Source organism: Arvicanthis niloticus, chromosome 4 (assembly GCF_011762505.2).
Source record: "Arvicanthis niloticus isolate mArvNil1 chromosome 4, mArvNil1.pat.X, whole genome shotgun sequence".
Lineage (NCBI taxonomy): Eukaryota > Metazoa > Chordata > Mammalia > Rodentia > Muridae > Arvicanthis > Arvicanthis niloticus.
In genome coordinates this window covers 111,419,504-111,444,695 of record NC_047661.1, presented here as the reverse complement: position 1 = coordinate 111,444,695, position 25,192 = coordinate 111,419,504, and the positions used below count along the sequence as shown (strand labels likewise).

At 35.6% G+C, this 25,192-nt stretch overlaps 1 protein-coding gene across 1 annotated transcript in view; it reads right to left on the bottom strand.

Moving 5' to 3' along the window:
• The window catches only part of Tacr3 (tachykinin receptor 3), an 89,361-nt gene that overhangs the window by 37,712 nt on the left and 26,457 nt on the right, over positions 1-25,192 (bottom strand). The window contains exons 2-3 of the mRNA XM_034501467.2: positions 21,007-21,195; positions 17,800-17,950 (exon numbers count right to left, since the gene is read on the bottom strand). Of these exons, the coding sequence (XP_034357358.1) occupies positions 17,800-17,950; positions 21,007-21,195 (340 nt within the window). The remainder of the gene's footprint in view (positions 1-17,799; positions 17,951-21,006; positions 21,196-25,192) is intronic.

The window sequence follows — 25,192 nt, the reverse complement described above, 5'->3', positions numbered from 1 at the left end:
GACAAAGGCATGCAGATATCTGAGTTCAGTCAGTCAGTTAAGTGCAGTGGAGATGGTCTGTCATTTGAGAGTCAGTGAGTTGACAGAGATAGTGCAGTGGAGTAGAGTTCATGGCAATTCAGTTCATGGAGTTAAGAGACAGTTTGCACAGGGACAGTTTTACAGAGACAGGTTACAGAGAGAACAAGCTAGACACAGGTGAAGACAGAATGAGCTAGAGAATAAAAAGGAGCAAAAATATTAGAACAGATTGCCAGAGTTAGTTTGAGGCCAAGCAGAGCAATTCAGTGAGAAGTTGAGAGAAACCAGATTGAACCAGTCAACATGGACAGGAATTTGAGCCAGAACAGCTGAGTTGAATCAGCCAGCCAGAGTTCAGAAAGAACTAGAAAGGGTTAACTTATTCATCAGTAAGCCTCTGAGAACAGTTGAATCAGGTGAATAAAATTTACTTTTACAAATCACTTTAAGCTTTTATTACACCATTATCTTAAATAAAACATGTTACTAAGTCTAAGTCAGAGGACATACATGACCAGCTGTGATTTGATATATAATATCATTTTAACTAAAAACAGTTAAAGAAGTTGAACATCTGAAAGAAAAAGACCCAGATTTCATAATTCTAATGGGTAAAATATCAGAGGTCCATGGGATAGATTTCTACTATTATTTAACTTAATAATTTGTATTGTTGATTGAACCACTAAAAACAAACAAACAAACAAACAAACAAACCTAGCCAGATAGTTTTTTGAATCCAGTGAAGTCTTGTGAATTAATTCTTGCATAGTTTAGTTATTTCTGTTCCATTTAGTGATCATAGATTTCCTCAAACTCATCAGTACTTTTCAAAAACAATCTTTCAAAAATAGATGAAGAAATTATAAAGATATTAGTCAATACCAATCAGTCTATCACCATGCTGAATAAACAGCCACAAAGGAAATTCCTGCTGACAGTGGACCAGAAGTTAAGAGACAGCATACTGTTATTCACACAAGCCATATAATTACCAGGCTAAAAAATGAGGCAGGTGGTCCTTACCTCTGAAGGACCCAAATAGCTGCATGATCAATCAGTGATTAGCCCATCTTTTCCTAGGGATACTTTATAAACAGTTTCCAAATGGTAACCTCTAAAATACAATTTTATCTAGATTTTATATATTGGTTGGAAATATTTCTTTTATTTAAATATACATACATATATACATATATAAATGTAATATATATATACATATATATATATACAAATAGTGTAGCAAAATGATTGTTTTCTGTGCCTCTCTAAGCTAGACTCTATGGTTTAGGAGACTGATGGAGGGTACGTGAGTGGACTGGTGTTTATGATTCTTATTCCTTTTGAAGCTGCAAAGTGGTATTTACTCCCATGTGTACATAGTAATTTCAACCTTACTAGATTCTCCTATAGTGAATTCATCTTCCCTATAACAAAAACCTGCTGGATTGTCTGTCATATATGTGATCTCTATCTGTTTCTGTCTCTGTCTCTCTTTCTCCTTCTCTTCCTCTCTCTTTCCTTCTCCCTGTCTTTATTTCTATCTCTCTCATCTTTCTGTAGCTAAGGCAAATAATTTTCTTCTCTCATCTTGCTAAATATCGGAAATGCAGGTATCAGGCAACATACTTGACCTGGGATTTTGTTTTTGTGGTAGGGTGTGCTGATTTTCTTAACAGTTGAACAGTGAAAGAGAACATTTTCCTTTCCTCTGTGTCTATATCTAATCAGTCACCACATTAGGATATTATTAAAAGTTTTCTAGTTCACCCAGTATATGTTTTATCTTTTCACCTTTTACTGTGCAAAAGCTTTTTCAGTTTATTGAAGTCCTTATTGTGTATTTTTGCTTTTATTACATCTATTCTTGGCAGAAAATAAAGAAGTCATTATCCAAACAACCATCATCTGAAGCTTTTCTGCTACAATTTTTGTGAGCATACTCAGTTTCAATTCCTAAACTTTTGTTTCCAGTCTGTTTTGAGTTGATTTTATTCAGTTGATTTTGTGAATGTTATTGAATAAGGGTCCAGATCCTTTGTTGTTGTTGTACTTGTTTTGGCATGTGGATATAGTTTCATCAGTCAGTTTTGAAAAGAACATTTTTTTTTCCTCATGGAAATTTGATGAGGCATGTATAGGTTCATTTCTAAGCTTCTTATATATCCCACTGGAACATATATCTTTTTTTCATTCAAGTGTCTTGTTATGATCGATCTAATTTAATATCGTGTACAATGATGTCTCCAGATTGTTTTCTTAGCTTAAAATGTGTCCCATCACTAACCATCAGTGAATGTGATACAAAAAACCACAGGGAACTATGGTTTCACATTTGTTATTACAGAAAGATTAAGATCAACAATGTGGAGATAAGCAAACCCTGTATGATGTAAGTATGAATATAAATTTGTACAGTATTACAGAAATAGTATGGTGGTGCCTCCATAAACTACAGTTAGTAATAACATATTATTTAGCAAATTTACTTCTGGAGATGTGTACACACATACATGCACACACACACATGCACACACACATGCACACACATACATGCACACACAAGCACACATGCACACGCACACACAAAGTAATTGAAAGCGTTCTTAGGATTTGGAATTCCTACCTCATTGAAACACTGTCCACATCAGTCAAGATAAACCATCAGCGTAAGTAAACGTTAACAGGTGAATTATCTTAAAGTAAGACACACACACAAGGGAATGCTTTTATCCTGGTGAAAGAAATACGTTGCTATTTTAGAACACTATAGAATATTGTACCAGGTTAATAAGCAAGCCACAGGAAGACAAATGACATACGATCTCTTCTATGTGTGTATGTAAGTCAAACTTATAGAAGCTAAGAGTAGAGTATTTGTCACTGGAGATGAGAAGAGGTTGAGATTAGCTAAGGATAGCCACAAATCCTTTGCAGTCCACAGTAGTGAGGAAGTATTGTTTTGCCTTCCATAGCATGAATGGAATTTTGATTTCAAAGTTATGGGAATGTGTGGATTTCTGAGTCTTAGTTTTCTGATTTCTTGAGTGTATCAAAACAATCTACCAGGTCTGTGTATTAGAGCTTTTGTGAGGATCAGTACAGCAACATGTGAGTGGTCTTTGTGATTTCTGTTTAAAAAAATAAACAGTCAGTTGATATACCTTCTTACATCCGTCGCATGATGCCCTTTAACCTCAACATAAACCCATAAATAGGAACATGCTTTATATAATGAAACTTATTGCAGACAATAATAATTGCAGACAGTGTAATAGGTTATTTTTGAGTGTGTAGCATATAATGTCCATTTAAAATCCATATAACTGTGAGTATATAATTTCTTTTGTAATCTGTATACACTTTTATAAATCATGTTAGCAAATACTAGAAGTTATTTGCATTTTGTTTATTACAAAACAAGTATAAAACAAAATACCCAATGTTAACACTGATACTTTTCATTCACATTAAAGGTATTTTAAGCTCAGACTCAGATATATTATGCTATGTGTTTTCCTCAACATTTGAAGTTGGTACAATGACTGTGAGCTTCTGCTATCTTCTATGGCATTCAGTAACAACTTAAAGAAGGCTATGCTTTATCATGTATCCACACATTCCATGTTTTTAAACTATTTATAACTACATTAGAAATATATGTATTGAACTATGAAGATAGCTTGGTGTCTTTGTGACTCCTAACAATGGGAGTGGGTGTATCTCTGATTCTTTTGCTTGCTCTTGAGACTCTTTTATTTCTATTGGGATGCTTTGTCCAGTATTTTTTTTTTTGCTTTGACTTAGTGTATCTTGTTTTGCCTTGTTTGGCTGCCGTCTCTTGGATATCTGTTCTTTTCTGAAAAGGAAACAAAGGAAGAGTGGATCTTGGGGAGAAGGGAGGTTGGGGGTGGGAGTGGAAGGAATGGACCAATTGTGTCAGAGAAGAAGAGAAAAATCTATTCTCTTTTCAATAAGAAATGACAGAGAGAGAGGGAAGGAGAGAGAGAGAGAGAGAGAGAGAGAGAGAGAGAGAGAGAGAGAGAGAGAGAGAGAGAGAAACAGTACTTTTGAAAAGGACCCAAGTTTGGCTCCCAGCACCTATGCCAGGCAACTTACAACCACATTTAATTCAAACCCCAGGGCATCTGATGCCATCTTTTGGCTTCTGTGTTACCTGCATTCATTTGCATAGACCCTACCCTACACACAGATACACAAACACAGACAATTTGAGAAGTAAAATACATCTTCAAAAATGATTCTGTTTTGTGCATGTGGCTGTTATGTATGTATTCATTTGCATTACTAGTGGCCACAAAAGCCAGAAGAGATCTTCAGAATACCTAGCACTGGAGTTGTGAATGGTTGTGAGCCACCATGTGGGTGATGGAAATTGAACCTAGGATCCTCTAGAAGAGTAACAAGTACTATCAGTCATCTCTCCAGCTCTATTAAATAAATTTTGTTTTTGAATTTTCAAGACAGGGTCTCTCTGTGTATTTTTGGCTTCCCTAGAACCCACTCTGTAGATCATCTGGCCTTAACCTCACAGAGATCTGCTGTCTTCTGACTCTTTAGTGGTGGGATTAAAGGCATGTACCACCACTGCCTAGCTCATTAAAAAAATTTTAAAAAATAAATTAAAATCCTTCTAACTAGATAATATGAGTTTTAATTTTTATGCATGAATAAAGGAAGGAAATCTAAGGCAGTCCTGAACAAAACAGAATGAATGGGATAGAATGTGGACTTGCTGGATTGTAGATATAAATTGTGAAACATTATTAACCAGTATAATGTTAAAATATAAACAATCAGATGTGATTACAGATCAAAGTACAGACTGAGTTTCAAATATATTTGTGGATTTAGAATATAGTTATACATTTGTTAAATATTTAAGTCATTGTCAAAGACAGATTTATCAATAAATATTGGTGGGAAAACACAAAACAACTTATAATTATTGTGGACAGTTACCTTTTATTATATAATTCGAGCTTAAGAAAATTTAAAATCCTTCTTAGGTAAGTCAGGTTGTATTCTTCTTAATAACTTAAGAAATTAAACTTTAGAAGGTTTTAAGCTTTTTAGTTCTCTAGATGATTCAAGAGTATGGTGTCTTCAACTATATGGTCTCCCTGTTAAGATTCGGAAAGTAAACCATAGCACTGACAGTGGACCCCACTATCCAACAGCTTCCCAAAATGTAACCCAGTATTGATTCTGGGCTTCAATCTTGAGCCATAGAACAAGGAGAAATGAAGCTGGTACTGACTGGGCAGTTTCAATCCTGCTGATTAGCTATCTTAGAGTTTTATTGCTCTGAAGAGACATCACGACCATTGCACACACACACACAAAACATGTAATTGGGGCTGGCTTACAGTTTGAGGTTTAGTTCATTATCAGCATGGTAGGAAGCATGGCAGCTTGCAGGCAGACATGGAGGTGGAGGAGCTAAGAGTCCTACATCTTGATCGACAGGCAGCAGAAAGAGATTGTGTTCTACACTGGGTGGAGGTTGAGCATATATGAGACCTGTAAGCCTGCCCCCACAGTGACATACTTCCTCCCCAGTGACACATTGCCTCTGCAGTGACACACTACCTCCACAGTGACATATTGCCTCCAACAAGGTCATACCTACTCCAATAATGCCACACTTCCTAGTAGTGCCACTACTAGGGCCAAGCCATCACACACTGAGTCTATAGGGGTATATGTATTCAAACCACCACACTAACTTTGATAGTGTTGGAACTTGCTATATATCTTTCTGGAGGAGTAAAACAAACACCAACATTACTCATCTATGAACTCTGTAAGCTACAGCGATGACAGACCTTTCAAGTCATGCCCACTGGTACAATAATACCACACCAATCATGGGAGTAACCAACCATTTTCTAATTAGGTTTAAGGCCTGCTCTAATCCTGGCAATATCATCAGTCCAAGAACCTGTGGCTACTCCAAGGACAGGTCATAGGTGCTTGGAGAAAACTCATATTATTTTATTAAGTAGACATAGTATTAAACTAAGACCTAGTGACTTATCATTATATACATAAACTAACACATCCCTCAGCTTTCACTAGAGCAACTTGTCCATTTAGTAGCAATTAACATAGAGACTCTCAACTGGTCAAAGTACAGAGAATAAGAAAGTTATACTCAGCTCTAAATTGGGAATCTCTATAAAAGTCCTCCTTTCCATAGCTCAGGGATTACTGGAGAAGATGGGAGAGAAGATTGTAAGAGCCAGAGTTGGTAAGTGACTAAAAGGAAACTGTTTTCTGGACACAGTAGAGCACATTTGAAAAGACACTGGTTTCGAGAACATGCAGAAGGCCTGTGCAAGCTCAAGTCAGACAACAATAGCATCATGGATGGACATCAAGAAAGAAAGAACTATCTCTGTCGGAAGGAGGAGCTATTGGCAAACATGAGCCAATAGCTGAGAGAAGAATAGCTACACTTTAAGATGTAGCCACTGGTAGGTTGACTGTTCTCTAGAGGAAGGCTGCATACATAAGAAAGAGTTTACAGCACAAATTGGGCTTGAATTTAAAACCAAACAAACAGGACCTAAAGATGTTGGGAAGGCGCTTACATCTGGGAAGAGTTGAAAAAGGGAGGTGAATCTAATCAAACATTAGTATATTTTCAAAGAACTAATAAAAATGAGAAAAAAGTAGGCAGAAACTTATGACTAAAATGTGTTGATCAAGCTGGAGAAAAAAACTGAGGCGATAGAATAAGATAAGAAAAGTAACAATAAGAAACAAGTCAAATATCTGTGAACTTCAACCAGGTAAAGTTACTCAGGCTGTACACAAGAACAACCAAGTCTGGGAACTTCCATTCCATTCAAGTTTTAAATTTTACCCACACATTTTCATAGCAATAAGACCTGTAAATTTCTGAGTATTTTAAGCAATTAACTGAAAGTTTCAAAAATTCTACATATCACTGACTTTGAGCCTCATGAGTAAATATTAGAGTCATGTAGATTTTTAAAAAGTTCATTAGATAAAAGCCTACGTTATCCAATACCAAATGGTTGTCCCTGAAAACACACCTACAAGTAACACTGTACAGAATGAGCAGAAATATATATGTATGTGTGCATACACATACACACATGCACACACACATATGTAAAAAATTAATGAATGCAGTGGTTGTGAATTTGAAACAGAGCAAGGAGGGGTATATTAGAAGGTTTGGAGGGAGGAAAGAAAAGGGAGAAATAATGTAACTATATTATAATCTCAAACAATAGAAGAAGTAATAAAAAAGCTAAAATTGGATAAACATAAAAAGTAGTTTTGTATGTCTGATTGAAAACAAATTATGTCAGAGGAGTCTACCTAAAACTCTCCAGAGTGGTTACTGCATTTTTGTTGAACATTTTACAACACATTACAAAATGAATTTCTGTTTCTAAAGACATCTTCTCCTTTCTTCTGATTTCTTTTAAAAATTAAAATATAAAATATGTAGTCCACATATCAGTCATTATCTGTTGACATTTTGTTTTTTACTATGCCTTAAATCATGTTTATCTTTAGAGCTACCTAAAGGAGATCAATTTTCTTCCTGATTTCAGCTGATAATTCAACTTGAAAAGAATAGATTTGAGATTAGATTTAAGGATACAAAAATATATATATTAGAGTTACTGAGAAAATTACATTAACAGCCTAAAAGCATACAAATGATAAATTTAAACAGAATTATAAAATATTTGTGTTTCTTAAAATGTATTTTGTATGCATTTATTTGGATAGGTATATTTTGTCTCATTTCTATGCACATGCTTGCATTCATATAATGTTTGCATGGTATCCAATTTGCTTATAGGTAAGTGATCACATGCATAAATTAAAACTGTTAGCCCAAACCCTTGCAATTTATATGACTTAAAATTTTTGACAAGCAAACTCTGACTTATTGGAAAAATAAGGATTGTTAGGTATCATAGCTCACATCTTTAATTTTAACACTCAGGAATCAGAAGTGGGCAAATTTTTGTGAATTCAAGATCAACCATGGCTACATAATAAGGCCCTGTTTCAAAATAGACCAACAAACAGAAGATGTCTTCAAATTGTTAACATTTGTTTACCCCTTTGTTGGTTGGGATACATCCCTCTATTAGATGTTTAAGTTATTCTGTTCAATGCTTTTCATGTATCCAGACAGGAAACCACACCATTTGAGAGACAGAAAGGTCTCTTCATAGTAGTTAAAAGAATATCCTTAAGTTTTTTGGGTGGGACCCATGTGTAGAGTTCATATGTAAATGGTTAGGCAGATATCTCATCATTTTACTGAGAAAAGTTTCACCCTGTGAGCTGTTTCCTTTTGGTTATCTGTGTAAGGCATCATGGGTCAGTAGAGGTCAGACTCCAGATGCTCTGGGCCTGCTCATTAAAGTGTGGAATTCTCCAGCAGAGCCAAGATGCCATAAGAGGGTCTGCAGCCACAGCTTGCAATGGTTAACTTTTTCTGAGTAGAAAGCAGTCCTGCTCAAAGGCAACAGCAGCTCTGTTCTCAGGCCAAGGTAGCTCAGCCCAGCCATTTGTCCCAAAATGGCATCCACGAGTAACCTTAGCGTCTTAAATTTTAAAGAAGAAACAACATATTTTTGGCCCTCTTAATAAATATGTCACTGTTGGCTTATAGTGCTGACATATAGCTGAAAATTGCTTCTCCTTTGGGATTTCACTGTAAAAGATTGCTACTTACAACTTTAAATTCACATTGAGACATGTAATTTCATATACTAAAAGCTATTAATATGGTAAAATATGTTCCATTTATGTTTTTTTCTTGGGAAAATGATTATGTCTAAGTCGGAAATTTCTTACAATATTGCTTCAAGCTATAAATTTAAAAATGAATCAAAATCAGGCATAAAGGACAAGTAAATAGAAAAAATATAAAAAAGATTCAAAGATATGTATGTTTAGTAAACCAATCATCATAAATAAATCTTTATAAAATTTTTTTTGTCATAAAGTAATAGTTTTTCCTAAATACAAGAGAGACAAGGCTTAAGTTTGTAAAATTTGATTATAAAAGATGGTAATGAGACGGTTCTGGAGACTGGTCTTACTTCAGATCTTTAGGTACTTCCAGCCTTAAGAAGCAAGAAAAGAAACAAAGAACAAAAGAAAATTCCTTCTATAGTTGTAGAGTCAGAGACCAGTCTCTTCATCTGGAAGAGAGTGCATGTGGGTCTTGCCTTCCATTCTCCTCCTGGTAACTCCAAAGGAAAGAAAAAATAATCTTGGGTACGTAGACTCAGCTCCTAGAGAATGACCCATTAGCTACCAGTAAGGTTATGAACTGGTATGTAGTACACAGTGTGTACTCCTAAGCTGGATGGACACCGGAAGTAGGAAGTGGGCCAATTTAATTCCTACCCCTTCCTCAAACAGATACAATTCATGTGGAGACAGGGCTCCCCATTTGTTTGCTCCAGCACAATCTGGATTTTCTGTAAAGAGCCATGGCTTACCATAATACTTGTCAAAGTACCACCAAGGTACTCAATTTTAGAAACACATACTCTATATTGACTATCAACAAGGACACACAACAGAGCGGGATCATAGTGTTGAGGGATACAAAGAGAGGGAAGTCAAATAGTTCACTGAGCCTCTGACTTGTAAAATTGGCTCAGAAGTCTTACAGCTAGTTTTTATGTTACTGAATGTGCCGCTTCTTAAACGCTCCCTTACAATACTGGGCAGTTACAACATCACACTCAGTCACTGATGTTCTCAAGCAGCTGAAGGCAACAGTATCTGATCCCGATATCTGCTTCACTTCTCCCCAGACAGGAAAACCTTGCTTGACAATTAATGAGATTTTTCCTACTGCCTGTGTCATCAGAGCTTCTAATACATCATTTCCAAGAACGCATAAATTAGGCAACTTCAAACCAAAAGGATATTCAGAATAAGCCTGTGATAGATGCTAAAATGTATGCTTGTCAGCTAGAATAATTTTATAATTAATGGCCCACATTGGGTTGGTAATGCAGTGGCTTCTTCACACCGAGGCAAAAGCTTCTCACCCTCCAGCATTTCAGTAAAAAAAAAAAAAAAGCTGAAATAATATCCAGACTTAAAAACACTCTAACTAAGAAAAGGGAAGGCATTAACTTTCTGTACTGATTCCAGATATGCCTCCTCAGTAATTTACACTCCTGATACAATCCAGGGAGAGACAGAGATTATTTCTCAAAACAGAGCCCGAAAGCGGTGAAACAGCTAACTGGCTCTTTCTGGTTGGAGGAGGAATGCAGGTAGACCCTATCATGACTGGATTTCTTTTTTTCAATTATAGAGAGGGAACCTTTCATGTCTTCTCTTTAAGGTCAACTACTAGCTCTGACTTCTATATGGCTGATAAATATATCATTTTTTTAAGTTAAAAAAAAAAAGAAAACAGAATTAGAAATTTGTAGAAGGAAGTGTCCCTCTTTTGAATTTAAAATATGTCCTCTGTCCTGCCAGGTCTCCAGTGAATTCCTTTGAGCAAGAGACCCCTGTTTACAGTGTGCCTTTTATTCGGGGATTTAGACAACATGTAAAAGAAATGATTTGGTTGTGGAAGAATGGGTCTGGACAGTTATTAAAATTTCCCATAGTTCCTTCAACTTATTATTAAAAAAAGTAAATCTCCAGATTCAGATTATAGCTATCTATTCAAAATGACAATGGGTTTGCGTTTATTTTATAGACAAAGGGTACAGTTTCCTAGATGTTAGGAATAAAATGAGCATTACATTTAACATAAAGCACCACTCGCACACGTAAGTACCTTGGCCAAACTGAATCAAAAGATAACAAAACCTAGTTAAAACTTTATCTATTGCTGTGAACTGTGTGGACACTGCCCCAAAGAGAACTGAGTCTTAGACCTTTCAAAATGTTATATAACAGTCCCTATCTAAGAAACAAACAAACAAGCAAAGACAGATCTAATGTATACTCTGATGTAAAAATTAAGTTGACAATAAAACTTAGTCAATTTAGACCAGAGAATGTTGATTCTACACATACATGGAAACCTAAAACCTTCTTCTACAGAGAAAACTTTCTTCCTCATTTCTACAAATCAGGAGATTAAGAATATTAAAAACCTGGAAGACAGGGTCCTGCCAGGACTCATTGTCCCTATTTGGACAGCATTTTTTAAAATTTATTAACTATAAACTCTTCTCGGAAAGTACAACGTGTGACTCCTTGAATTCATCATACCAGGGTAAAGAGAGCAATAAATGACAAGATGCAATTGAGTCTCAAATTGCTCACTCCTTTGTATCAGGACCTATGCTTACTCTAAAATAAGAAAGTAATAAGAAAATTGAAGCAATGGTGATTCTCTCTGCCCTATTATTCTAATTCACCTTTTGGTTTACACACCTTTAATTGTCTACATATGTAGAACCTTTTATGTTTTAACCAATACTTAAAATGACACGTAACACATTCATAGTATAAGAGACGGCAATATCTTCTATATCTTATTCTTTTAGCTGACCTATCCACTTTTATTGTGACTTGGCCTGTATTCTCTGGCACAGTTAGTCTGGTTTTGCCTATATATGTCATGAAAATCAACTTGTAATTTATGACTTATCTAATATTTTAAATATTCCTTAAATATTTTACTATATGTAGTATATATAAAACAGACATAATCTTCTCCCTCTGTGATAGTAAGCTGTTTTGGCAGATTTCGACACCTATCTTGGTTTAGCATCAGGAGAGCTCAATCCCCTGACTAGAAAGACAGGGGATCCCTGCCACCAAGAAGTAGGATATCCCTAGCACACAACATTGTCATTATCCAGAGGTAGAGTACCCCCATCATACAGCATCCTTGTCATCCAGAGGCAGTGTACCATTATCATGTACTATTCCTATCCCCGAGAAGTAGGATATTCCCAACATACAGTATCACCGCCATCCAGAGGGAGGACATCCCTATCATCCATAAGAATGATAACTATCCATGACCTGTTCAAGGATGAGGAATAAAATGACTCAGGGCCAGTTGTTAGCCACTACATGAGGCAGGCACTTTCAAGGGTAGACTCTTTGTATTAAGTCACTAAAGCATTCTTTCCCCCAAAGCACTTTAATCTCTATGATCTTAAACTGAGCATGCTTATGGATAGGACAACCTCTATATTAATATATATAATCTTCATGAAAAACTCCCTAGCCTTTCTTTGTCCAAAGAGATTATTGCTTTGGAAATAACTTTTGCCTTCTTGCTGGTTGCAGGTAATAAGCAAGCAAGCAAGCAAGCAAGCAAGCAAGCAAGCAAGCAAGCAAACATACAAATAAAGAAATAATAAAATTTTCTTTTTTCCCCATGTCTTAGTTATGCCTATTTTGAAGTGTTGTTGACTGACACGAGTACACATTGTGTTCAGTTACAATGTACCCTGAAGTATTGAGAATTCTGGCAATTGTTATATATCTCACTTGTTAAGATTAATTTTTTCTCAGAAATTCATAATGCCCAGACCTGAACCTGTAATCACCAAATGCAAAATGCTGAGAACCGTCTTAGAAAATTTTTCAAGTCATTGTTAACACAGTCAAGATATATACATATCTTCTCATCATAGTGTAACATTAAAAAACAACTTTTAATAAAGGAATACACACTTTTACTTCTCAAGTATTATTGGAAAGCCTGAAAGAAGGATGGAGACTTTTCTTGGCTTTCCATAATGAATCTTTTCCACTGTCATTTACGGAGGACAGGGAGGCTAGTCAGTCAAAAGATTTTGACTTGTGCTACTGGCAGTCACTTAGAGCATAGCTTGCAAAGCGTTCTCTGATCTCAGTGTGTAGCACAAGGTACGATAGAGGAAGCTAGCCAGAGTGTACAGATAGCTATTTGTTCTTAAGCTGCATTGTCTCAATTACAAACACAGAGTGGTGGTGTAATTCAGCCCTGTCAGAACATGGATAGGGATGTAGACATGTTTGGCTTAATTTTTGCTTCTTTTCCAATAAGAGAGCACAGTTTTAAAAGGACCAACTACATGTTTCATCTTTCTCTGCTGGATTAAATCATAATTTCAAATTTAATGCATAATTTCAAAAAGATATGATACAAATATATCCCAACAGTGTTCACTAGTTCATCAGTCCAAACAAAACATTTTTCAAAATAGCAGAATGAATACTATTTGATAAAAATTACTATCACTAATTTCTATTTTAAATCTTTATGATATTTATTTTTTCTTATTCTTGGAAAAATGCATGGCAGAAATTTCAAAAGCTATTTTGTAGTTCTTTGCTCCACTTTTCCTAGAAAATTTACTCTTAAAATAGTTGGAATATGCCTATATGATTACATATGACACATGATTATGTATATATAAAAGTAAGACACGCAGGTATTTAACATCAGATCTATTGTGACAAAAAATAGTAGAGGATACTGCTACAATTTTCTGAGTCCCATGGGCAATGACAAAGGTGAAAATCCATTCCATTCAGAAAACCATGTGCACTATAAAAAAACAATAAGAATAACAATACAGATATTTTAACAAACTTTTGGGCAAAAATGCATGGAAATGAGCCATGTGCTATGAAGGCATACTAATGCAACACGGCTATCACACCCCACCTCCCTCAAGACTTTATCAAAGTATCACTTCAGTTTTGAAATTTAATATCACAGTAGTGTTGTGAGTAGTTCACGTTTTTCAAAGAAGAACTTGCACAGGATTATTAACCAATTACTACTAAGGGCAAGCATAGAATAAAAATGTAGCCAAGCATCAGCAATTTTGGTAGATGTCTGATATTTATATTTTACATGTGGTTGAATCTATTTTCACTTGAAGTGCTGAGGTTATTCACATTTGTGTGTATATATATACATATACACACATACATGTATATATATATACATAAATATACACATATATAAATTGACACACTTGTATCCCATAGGTCTGTAATGTACAAAATTTTAAACCTGAATATTTACTGTAATTAGAGATCTATTTAGTTATGTTATGAGATATATAAATTTCTTTGAAACTATACAATGTATGCAGGAAGGTTTATTAATGTGTTATGTTATTCATATTTCTTCCATTAAAGTCCAGTTTTTCACATGTGATTCAAATGTTGGAATAATAATACAGATGGACTTTTAGTTCTTTTTTGTTTTTTGTTTTCCTTTGAATCCTTCTTTTATTTCTTGAGATTATAATATAGTAACACAATTTCCTCCTTCCTGTTCCTCACTCTAAATTCCCATACACCTCTCCTTGTGCTTTTTCAAATTCATGGCCTTTCCCCGTTAATTGTTATTTTATGTGTATATGTATTCATATAATATCACTAAATGTACATGTAACAATTCCTAAAAACATTAACACAACCTGTTCAGTCTGTATATCATTACTTGTATGCATGTTTTCAAGGCTGGCCATTTGGTGTGGGATAATCAATTAGTGTCCTCTTCCCTGGGAAGACTATTTGTCTCTCTTTCAGAGCTGAGGCCTCTTGGGCATTCCTCTCTTGACTGAGCATTCTATTGCCACTGTACTTGATAAGCTCATGTTTAGGCAGCCATGTCTGAGACTTTATGGATGTAGCTTTTGACATTACTATGCCTCTGAGTTCTTGTTAAATTCTATAGTCCCATAAAGTATAGAGACCAATTTTCAGGTAGAACACTATAATGTTAATGATGTGTTGCTTTGTATGAGGGAGTGTTCTTTTATTTCCCAAGGCTAATAACGTCTTTTACCTAGGGCAGATTACAGCCAGTTCATATACTTAGGTAATATACTTGTTAAAACTGAGAGGGGGTGGTTAATCCCAATTTATCTAAAAGTTTTATATCATTTAAGGTATTGGAAAAATTAAGTTCCATAAATTAAAACTACAACATATTAGCTATTCTTCAAAAGCTTTAATATAGCATAACTCTAAGGATTATGGAAGAAAGAGATGGAAAGAATGGCTGTCTTTCTTTTGACTTCTCACCGTCTTTCTACTCTCTGTAGACCAGGCTGGCACTGACTTTGATGTTTTCTGACATTAGTTTTCTGAGTGTTGAGGTAGGGGGGCCAACATGCCTGGCTAGCTAATTTTGTATATTTAAGGTGTGTTTATTCTTTTGTTTTGTTTTGTTTTCCAAAACAGGGTTGATTTGTGTAGCCCTGGATGTGCTAGAAGTTGCTCTGTTGACTGGGTTTTTAACTCACTGAGATCCACCTGCTTCTGCCTCCTAAGTGCTGGGATTAAAAGAGTGCACCACCATTGCCCAGCTAATGTGTTTATTCTTATACACATGTTTTTAAAGATGCCAGACAACCTCTGTCAATCTTATCTTTGACAGACTAGATCAAAATTGTTTGTGGAGTTGTCCTGAATGGTCATGGCTAATTCGCACCACTATATCAAGTAGTTTGGAATTCTGTCTCAAGTTTAGTTAGTATTACCAATGATATGTTTATTCTCTGGGAAACAGGCCATAACTAAAGAGAATACCCAAGGCAAGATTTAAAGATGTGATGCCATGAAAAATATGTGTCTGAATAGAGACATTGTATGGTATTTTACACAATACCAAGATATTTTTATACACACACGAGCAAGTGCATGCAGGCGCGCGCGCGCGCGCGCGCGCATACACACACACACACACACACACACAAATGAGATGGATTCATCTATCTGTTACATAATATTTAAAAGTTAGATGTGTGTGTGTAATTGCAACTATTATGTGTCAGATAAAATAAAGTCCATCGCCATTTTTTTTTAAACAAGAAGAAATGAAGAGATATCAATTCTTTAAAATTAAGGTAAAATGAGAATTACTGTTCAGACACTGTTTGTTAGAACCATGAATAAACTGTTAGGAAATCCAAGGTGAAAGTGACTGGCTATGAGATGCCCATGACCATGATGACATTTTACATTTTCTGTCAGTACAAATTCTGAAAGAAAGAGAAATGGATCAGAACTTTTAAGTGTCCTCTTCTCCGAAATATTCTAGAAAAGTCATGTTCCTGTGTGGGTTGGCATTTCCACTCTGAAAGTGTAGATGATGAATCAAGGACACACTTATGTATTATTTTCACCAGAAATGGAAAAGGGTAAAAGAGACAAATTTCCTCTTGCTTTTGTTCTCAATGAATTTATGTTAAAAAAATAAGAGAGCAAATACAAAATTTTCATTTCTTCCTAAAGAAATATTACATGTATATGAAAAAATAATTAAAACCTGGAATAATAGACTTAGATTTCTTGAAATTTATCCTCTAACCTTCTATCTGTGACACATAGTAGAATTCTCTAATCATAATCATAATCATAAAATGAAGATACTTGTAAGATGAGCATATTGTTGAAATATATCTGGTTTTAGGTTTTTTTCCCCACACATTTTTAAGGTTGTTTTTTCAGATTATGCAGATTATTTTAAGATTAAGTTTTGAAAAACATATATATATGTTTAAATTTTATATATATACATTTATATATCATATCTATATCTAGTCAGAAATAAATCATGCTTACTTCCTGTTTTTAAATATAAAATGTTGTGATTTATAATAACTAAAAATAAGTATTGTTTAGTATTATTTGTTATTATCAGGGAGAGAATGTGGAGTCAAAACAGCAAAACATTTGCTACACAATATTTTAAAAATTGGTTTGATCTTTAATGACCTAGTAGCAGGCAAGATATTTTAGTATTATAACAAAAATTTAAAAGGATTCTCATGTGGTAAGTAGTCCAAGAAATAAATTAAGCAGTCCTCAATGGAATAAATAACAAGGCCTTGCATGTTCATGAATTGATGTGGAAAAGTCTGTTTCCTTGTAAGTTTTAGGGAATTTTGTATTTCAGGTGAATGATCAGAATTTTTTTTTCACTTCATTCAGTGAATTATAAAATACTACGACTGAAATTTTCATTCCTTAATCATATGTATATGCTTGCTGATGAATGGAAGGAACAAAAGAGAAAGTGGAGAAAAAGAGAAGACAAAAGATAAAGGAGAGGGACAGATGGGGAGGAGAGAGGAGAAGGGGAGGGACAGATGGGAAGGAGAGAGGAGAAAGGGAGGAGGAGATTGGGGAAGAAGAGAGGGGGAGGGACAGATAGGGGAAGGAGAGAGAGAGGAGAAGGGGAGGGAGAGATGGGGAAGGAGAGAGGAAAGGGTTATAGAAGAGGGGGAAGAGGAGAGAGAGAGAGAGTAGACAATGTGGATGAGAAAATTTCAACATTCTAACTTTCAGGGAGACATGTCACTCAGGATAAAAGCAGCTTTGAGTAGATTTTAGAGTACAGCAGAGGTGCTGTGATCAAGCACTGTAAAAAGCAGCCACACCTTCAGAAATAAAATCAACTAGAGTCCATTTAAGAGAAACTCTGACAACTTCAGGTAAAGTAGTTGAGAATGGACTACAACAGAGAGTGACAAAACAGCTCATCCTTAAGGATGTAACTGTTCTACTGCAATCATTCACAGACCTTCCAAGACCAGCAAAAACAAAAAGATTCTGCAAAGGAAAAGTCCTGTCAATGGAGGCATTTAGAATGTAATATATGAGAATGTATTTTCAACATCAGTCAGTGCTTTCCTCCTTCGAAGTGGTCCAGTCTGCACCAACTGGTCTATTATACAGGTCAGTTATATGGGTCAGCTATGTAGGTCAGTTATACTGGTTACTTATATGGGAGAGTACCTTTCGCTTAGCCTTCAGCTGCTCATGGTACTTGTCACAGGTGTCTCCTGGGATCTCTCCTCCCCAGAGAGTAATTCCAACGATGGTGTAAGTGACACCCATGATGAGCAATGGGAAACAGTACACCAGGATGATAACAATGATGTGGTACCTGCAGAGAAATACAATCAGACATGCAGAAGAATCTTTTTGAGTGAAATATACTAGACTTTGAATTTGTTGAATTTTAAATTGCAATAAAAACACCAGCCCTTAATATGTCTTCACATCACACACCTATCAAATATCTTATGAGCATTGTAACCTAGAGTCATTTGTAAAATGTTTTAATTGCTCATTTCCAAACTACTACTTTATGAATAAAAATTTATAAATAAAGTTTTCTCTTAATTTATACATATTCTCTTCATTTAGAATCAAGGCTGAATATCCCTGCTGCTTGGTTTTTTGTGTAGTAATTGTTGAGCTAAACTATGGAACAGAATCCTGAAAGGTAAGGGCATGGGATAGAATAAGCCTGTCATGATATGTATTTTATTCCACCACAGACTATCTTACTTATTCCTGTGGCTTCAGAAGTATATAAAATATTTTTTTTCTTCCACATAAGAAGAGGAATTAGGCGCTCTGGGCCATAATATACATTTATTTTTATTTTCAAAATAAAAATCAGGTAAAAACATTAGCATGTATGTCTCTATGGTAATGGCATATTTTCTTGCCTTATTACTTGGTGGATTACATTCAACCACACTGGCATCAGGCATGGTAAACATACAGTTTGATAAACTGCCAAATTTGATTCCATTCTTTTCCACCAAAATGGTAAGCTTGCCCTTAGGGAGAAATGAGAGCGTAAGGTAGAATATCCTGTCCCCTATACAATTTTACACATTTTATGCAGTTTCTATTGACGTTTGAAGGTTTTAAGTTAATTAATGAGTTTATACCCAGGTTTATCTTCTAAGATAAATCCTAAACCTCCTTCCCTATCTTGTTTCTGGTAGCTAAGTACCAGATGAAGTCAATGATGAAGTGACTCAGAGTGGTACCACACCACAGCTAAGATTATTCATAATAACAGGTAAGCAAAGCACAATTCAATAGCCCCTGCTTGCCTTCCCCTTAGAAAGTGCTTCCTGTTTGGGTGAGAGAACCCAGGAGGAAAACTCCTTAAAAAAGGGCATGTCTGAATGAATGACCAACCAGAAATCTGCGGAGAGATAATATAGTTGTAGTCCCTGAGCCTACTTTCCTTACCTTGAGTTCTATTCCTGCCCCACATCTGTGTTTGAACTAACATCTTTTTACTGTTAGGTAAAAATGAGCTGGAATCTATTAACTTACCAGACCACTAGCTTCCAATAACCTAAAAGCTAAGAATGTCATCAGATGGCAGCATCTTGGGCTTATAAAAGTAACTGTTATTCACCTAATGTAATTGTTGTCTCCAAGACTTATTGCCTCTGTCTGCTAACCTAGGCTTAGTCCTGGAAGCTTCTGACCTCCATATGATCTCATCTAGGCCTGGATTGTTTTCAGCCTTTGAAACTTACTTCTGAATAACCTCACACTTTCTAGTTCTTTCTGAACCCTAGGTGGCTGATTCAACTCAGCTGTTCTGGCTCAAACTCCTATCCAAGCTGACTGATTCAAACTGACTTCTCTTTCAGCCTCTGATTGAATTGCTTTGTTTGGCCTCATACTAACTTTCACAATCTGTTCTAAACTTCTGGCCCTTTCTCATTCTCTGGGTTGTTTTGTTTTCACTTGTGTCTAGACTGTTCCAGTAAAACTGTTTCCTCTCTTCTCTCTCTTATTCTCTCAAGTAGCCCTCCCTCTTTCTCTCTTATAGCCTCTTTTTCTTTCTGTTCTCATGAGAGTTAGGTATATCCTATTTAGCCAAATCTTTCTCTGATTTGTCACTTTGCCTCTCAATTAGACATCGCTTTCAAACACTGCTGGATCCTTCTACAAATAAACCTTATCTTCATTGTTTGGAATTAAAGGTGTGTATTAGGGTGTGTCTGTATTTCAGTAAGACGGATTAAAAGTGTGGGCTAAGGCTGAGCCACACAACTAGAAACAGGCTGTTCCAGCATATACAATCTCAGGGTTCACAGTGTGATCGAATATTCTGCAACATGAGCCTATAAAAAGTTTGCCCTGTACCTGCCTCTGGTATACTCATCAATGTATTTTAAGTTTGCCTTCATTTATGACATTTTTCATTTGCTCTGTAAGGCCATAAAACTTCATGAAACTGTTTTCACATTGGAACATGGAATTCAGACTAACCTAAATCTGTGTTCATAGGTCATAGTCACTCAAAAGTGGCTCCTGAATAAACTATCTTTCATTCCCTTAAAAAAAATTCTGGGTTCTTGGGGGAGCAGGGTTAGATAAATCAACTCCTTAAAACATGATTGCAGGCCAGGTATGGTTGCACAAACCTTTGACTCAGCCCTTGGGAGGCAGAGGCACGAGTATCTCTTGAAGTTGAAAGTTAGGCAGGACTACATAAAGAGATCCTGTCTCAAAAAATTGGTAATTATTGGCAACATTTGTTATTTTTAAATGTCATTACAAATAGGGAAAGAAACAATTATATTGAAATGTACAGGAATGGGAAAAAAATCAATTACACAATTATGTTGGCTTTCTCTTTTACTTTTTCTCTTTTTCGTTTTTACTTTTCTCTTTTACTTAGGTCTAAAATACAAAATTTCAATTTTATCAAATGGCATACCTATTTCTATTTTAATTTGTTGTCTGGGTTTTTTTCATGCTGAAATGAACAAATATGTACAAATGAAAGCAAAACAAAATTAAAACACCTGCCAGGACCTCCCTCCCCTTCTACCAGGCTTTCTAAGAGAGCAATGAACACATTGGGCTTCAGTTCCTACTTTCTAGCTCTTCAGGTCAATAGCACCCCGCTGTTCCTGGCATATCACCTCCAGCTTTTATCACTCCTGTTAGGAAATGTGGGCTCTTCAACAGAAGTCATCACATCTCCAGTTAAAGACCTTTGTAGCTTTATAAACCAACACATCCTATTTTACGTTTCTTTTCCCAAGTAATACATGACCATGCCCTCTACCCAGGGGAATGGCTTTGTCTTCTACGCATAATTTTTCTCCTAATCTTCATTCCACTAAGAGTTGGATAGACCAAGCTAAAAATCGTCCAAGAGAATTTACTTACGTGAAATGTTGCTTGGGACCTTCTGGCCACTGCACATAGCAAAGAGTACGGCCCGGCATGACTTTTATCTTGGAATAAAGACATTGTGGGAAGGCAAGTAGAAAGGCCAAAATCCAAATACTTCCAATGACAATCTTCGTGGCTGTGGCAGATAGTCTAGGTTTTAAAGGATCGATAATGGCCATATACCTATATGAAATAAATGAGAGCATTTTGTCATTTCCTTCATTATTGGAATTTAAAATGTAACTTCAAAGTGCTTGAATAGATGTTTCTCATTGCTTAAGTTGAAAAGGATTTTGCATCTAGAAGTAGAAAGATAGATAATGATGTCACTGTCTCAGGAATTGGCAGATTTGGGGTCAAATCCTATTCTGAGACCTGCTTATCCATTTGAAACTCAGCTTCATTATTTCTGAAATAGAAATAAGAACATCCAGGCATTAGGGGGTGCAGTGAGGATCAATGGAAACAATGTAAGTGGAAGTATTGATTACTTAGTGCTGTGCCTAGCACACTATGTGAATTCATAAATATCTGCTGGATGGAACTGAAAAGGTATCTACTGAAAGCCTGAAAATACAGACTTGATACCTCAACAGATGTGCTTCTCTCTCTCTCTCTCTCTCTCTCTCTCTCTCTCTCTCTCTCTCTCCTTTTTTTCTTTCTTTCTCTTTCTTTCTTTCTTTCTTTCTTTCTTTCTTTCTTTCTTTCTTTCTTTCTTTCTCTCTTTTGCAGTGTGGTCCTTGCTGCTGCTAGCAATGAATGTACTTTTCCCCTAAACTATATTCCCAGCCACCAATTGTCATCTCTTTTCTGTCTCTGCTAGCTTAACTTTTGAATAGAAGATTAAGGTAAGATAACATGGATAATACAGATTTTTACCAGGATAGAGAACCCCATGTGTGGGCTGTGGCCAAACCCTTACTTAAACCTGTAAAAAAAATTTATCATTCAGCTGGGATTACAATGTCAAGCTGGATGGAAGTTTGGATTTCTCTTGCAGTCTGGGGAATTCATGGTGTTTATTACATAAGCGTCCACAGCCCAACAGTTTGGGAATGCTCACTTGCAGCCCAAAGGGCACATTTACCCATGGCTACTGCAACCCACTCTTTGGATTTTCAGAAGAAAAGTCATTTTATTCCTACAGCCTAGATAGTAAATATGTATCTCAGAAAAACAATTTCAGCATTAAATTAGATAAAATATGGTTAATTGCAAGATTTTAGCCAGTGATTAGAGCAAAATATTATTTATAAAATCAATTTAATCCACGTTTCTATAAATAAACAAAACATATTGTGTTGTAGTAATTATTTAAAAAGCAACTGCCAGTCAAGCCAACTAGCTAAACCATTGCTGCTCTGCCTTGCTCAGATACCATGTTTTGTGGCCAGAGGCCACGTGGGCACCACAGCTAGAAGCAGCCAGCCAGAAGCACCAGCCCTGCCACCTACGAGATGCTAGCATGGGAGATGGCTCTGCCAATCTTCCATGCTGTCTCCACAAGGCTGGGCAGTGCCTGGACCATTTCGCCAACCACACAGCCTTGGTACAGATGAAACTCTAATGCTTAGATTATCCAAAGGCTTATATCTTTAATAATGATCAATAACAAGATACCCTTGATACCCTTACAATCAGAGATGTAACCCAATACCCAACCTAGATATACCAACTACCTTTGACTGCTACAGACAAGTGAACAACAGCCTCCATGTTCCCCTCTCTCTCGACTCATCTCTCTCCTAGCTCCTCCTCTTCCTTCTCCTCTTCCTCCCTTACTCCTCCTCTTCCTCTCTTTACTCCTCCCACTTTAGCTCCTCTACAATATTGTTTCATTTTTACTGTGGTCCATTTTGTGTTGCACAAATATGTTTTTATTTATTTGTGTTCTTCGGAGATTATACTTCAGGTTTAGGAAGAATGTTGTTAATATTATAGAAAGTATTATAATACTGGCTTGTGCGTGCATACACCCCTCCACACACACACACACACACACACACACACGGAAATGCCCTCCCCCAACCCCCCAGCAAACACACTAATCATTGCAACTTTGAGAGTAAGGATTAAATTAGTCAGAATTTACCTAAAGGAAAATGATTAATTTGGTCTGTGTTATAGATAATAATTGTATAAGAGTCTTAGATACAAACATTCTATTTAGCTATCAGTGATTGTTTTACTTTGGTGCAAGAGTGCACAGATAGGAGGCATCTAAAAGACTTAAATTCACAGAAGCAAGGGTAGAATAGTGGAGGATGAAGGAAATGGATAATTAATGCTTACTGGGGATGAAGTTTCATTTATGTAAGAAATGGTGCCAAAAAGATTGTCTGTACAACATAGAGTCTACAGTACCAAGTGACATTAGGAACTTCTCATTTTAAATGTTTCTATCATGAAAATAAAACAACTCCCTCTATACACATCAAATGCAGAAGGAAATTTTGGAGGTGTTGGATATATTTAGTAGCTTTATTATGTGAACTGTCATGGTTAAATACATTTTCTCAAACTCATTAGATTGTGATATCTATATCTATTTCTATATCTATATATATCTATATCTATCTATATATCTATCTATATATACATATCTCAATTATACATGATTATAGCTTTAAAATAGAAAAAAGAATAAAAACATGACTATAAAAATGATACAGTAGGTTAAGAAAACAAAGTGAACCACACAAGATAATATAATGCAATGTTGGAATGGAAGGCTACTTAAAACTCACCCCTCATGCTCTCGGTGATGAAGGTAATACTCCCAGCAATCATTGATTGCTAACTACACCCAGACACTTCACTGTGTGTATGTTCAACACCTAAAATACCCTCATCAATAGATATTACCATGAGGTAGATTTATGGAAAAGAAAACAAAGATTTAAATAAATTAAAATTATTCATAGTGCACAAAAATGGAAAGTCCTTGTCAATTTTCTAAAGGGGCAACAGAACGAAGTAGAATTATTTTATTGGGATGTTCTGGTAGTTGTCAAAGTCCAAATAGGAAGAAACAATGCTTTAATATTCATATAAATACCATAGAAGAGTAGGTAAATGGATATAAGCTGGAACTTTATAGAGTATCAAAAGTAGCAATTTTTTTTACCTTCTAAATCAAAAAGCATTCATGTATAATGTTGAGCACTGAAGACTTGCTATGACAGGAACTGTAGGCAAGCATGTGTTTGTTCTCACTGCTACTGTATCTCATTTTCAAAGTATCTCAATAGATTTAGTTATGGCTGTATGGATGCTCCAGGTAAACACACCATGAAAGTTTGCTGTGCTACTGAACTGTGCATTACTCAATTGTGTCACAACCTGGATTCTTTGGTGGTTCTGAAAGTTTATAAGTGTCATTTGGATATTCATACAGTTAGTTTTATATACTTAGAGTACTTTCTAGGTCCTATAACATAGATAGGCCAAAACAAAGTCCAAATTTTTCATCGACCCTTTCGTATAATTATCCTAACTTTAGAGAAATTATTTCCTGATAGATAGATTATTACTTCACTTGAATTATGTGAAATCAATTTACATTCTCACAAAGTAGTATGTAATCTTGAAACTTCCAAAGGGTTTTTAAAATTTTTATTTTTATTTATTATTATTTTTATTGTGTGAGTATAATAATATCGATGTCAGAGAGCTCTGTGGAGTTTGTTTCTCTTTCTGCATTAACGTGTGTTCTGGGGATTGAATTCAGTTGTATTTGATGAACCATCATATCAGATCTTGAAAATTAAAGAAGGCATTTTTGCCCTTTCTAGTCTATTAATAAGTACTCAAGTTATTCATTGGAACATCAAATTAAAGCCTATTGTGTTATTCTAAACAAAGCACTAATATAGCCATGAACACACATGCCTTTTTAATTACTTACAGTCTGTAAAACAGATACTGAATTAACCTATTTTCTATTGCTTTAGGTAATGACCCAAATCTGAGTATGTTATAAAGAAGAAAAGTTTAAGTATCTCATAGCGTTGGAGCTCAAAGACACAGCCTAGGTAATAGCTAGTGCACCAGGGTGGTAGTACAGCTTGTAGAACAGAGATGATGGGCTTGATGAGGAGCAGCCATTAAGGGCTGATTCTGCTTGTCTCATTATTCCCTTTCAGAGTTGAACTAATCACATCCCACTGTGCTCACATGT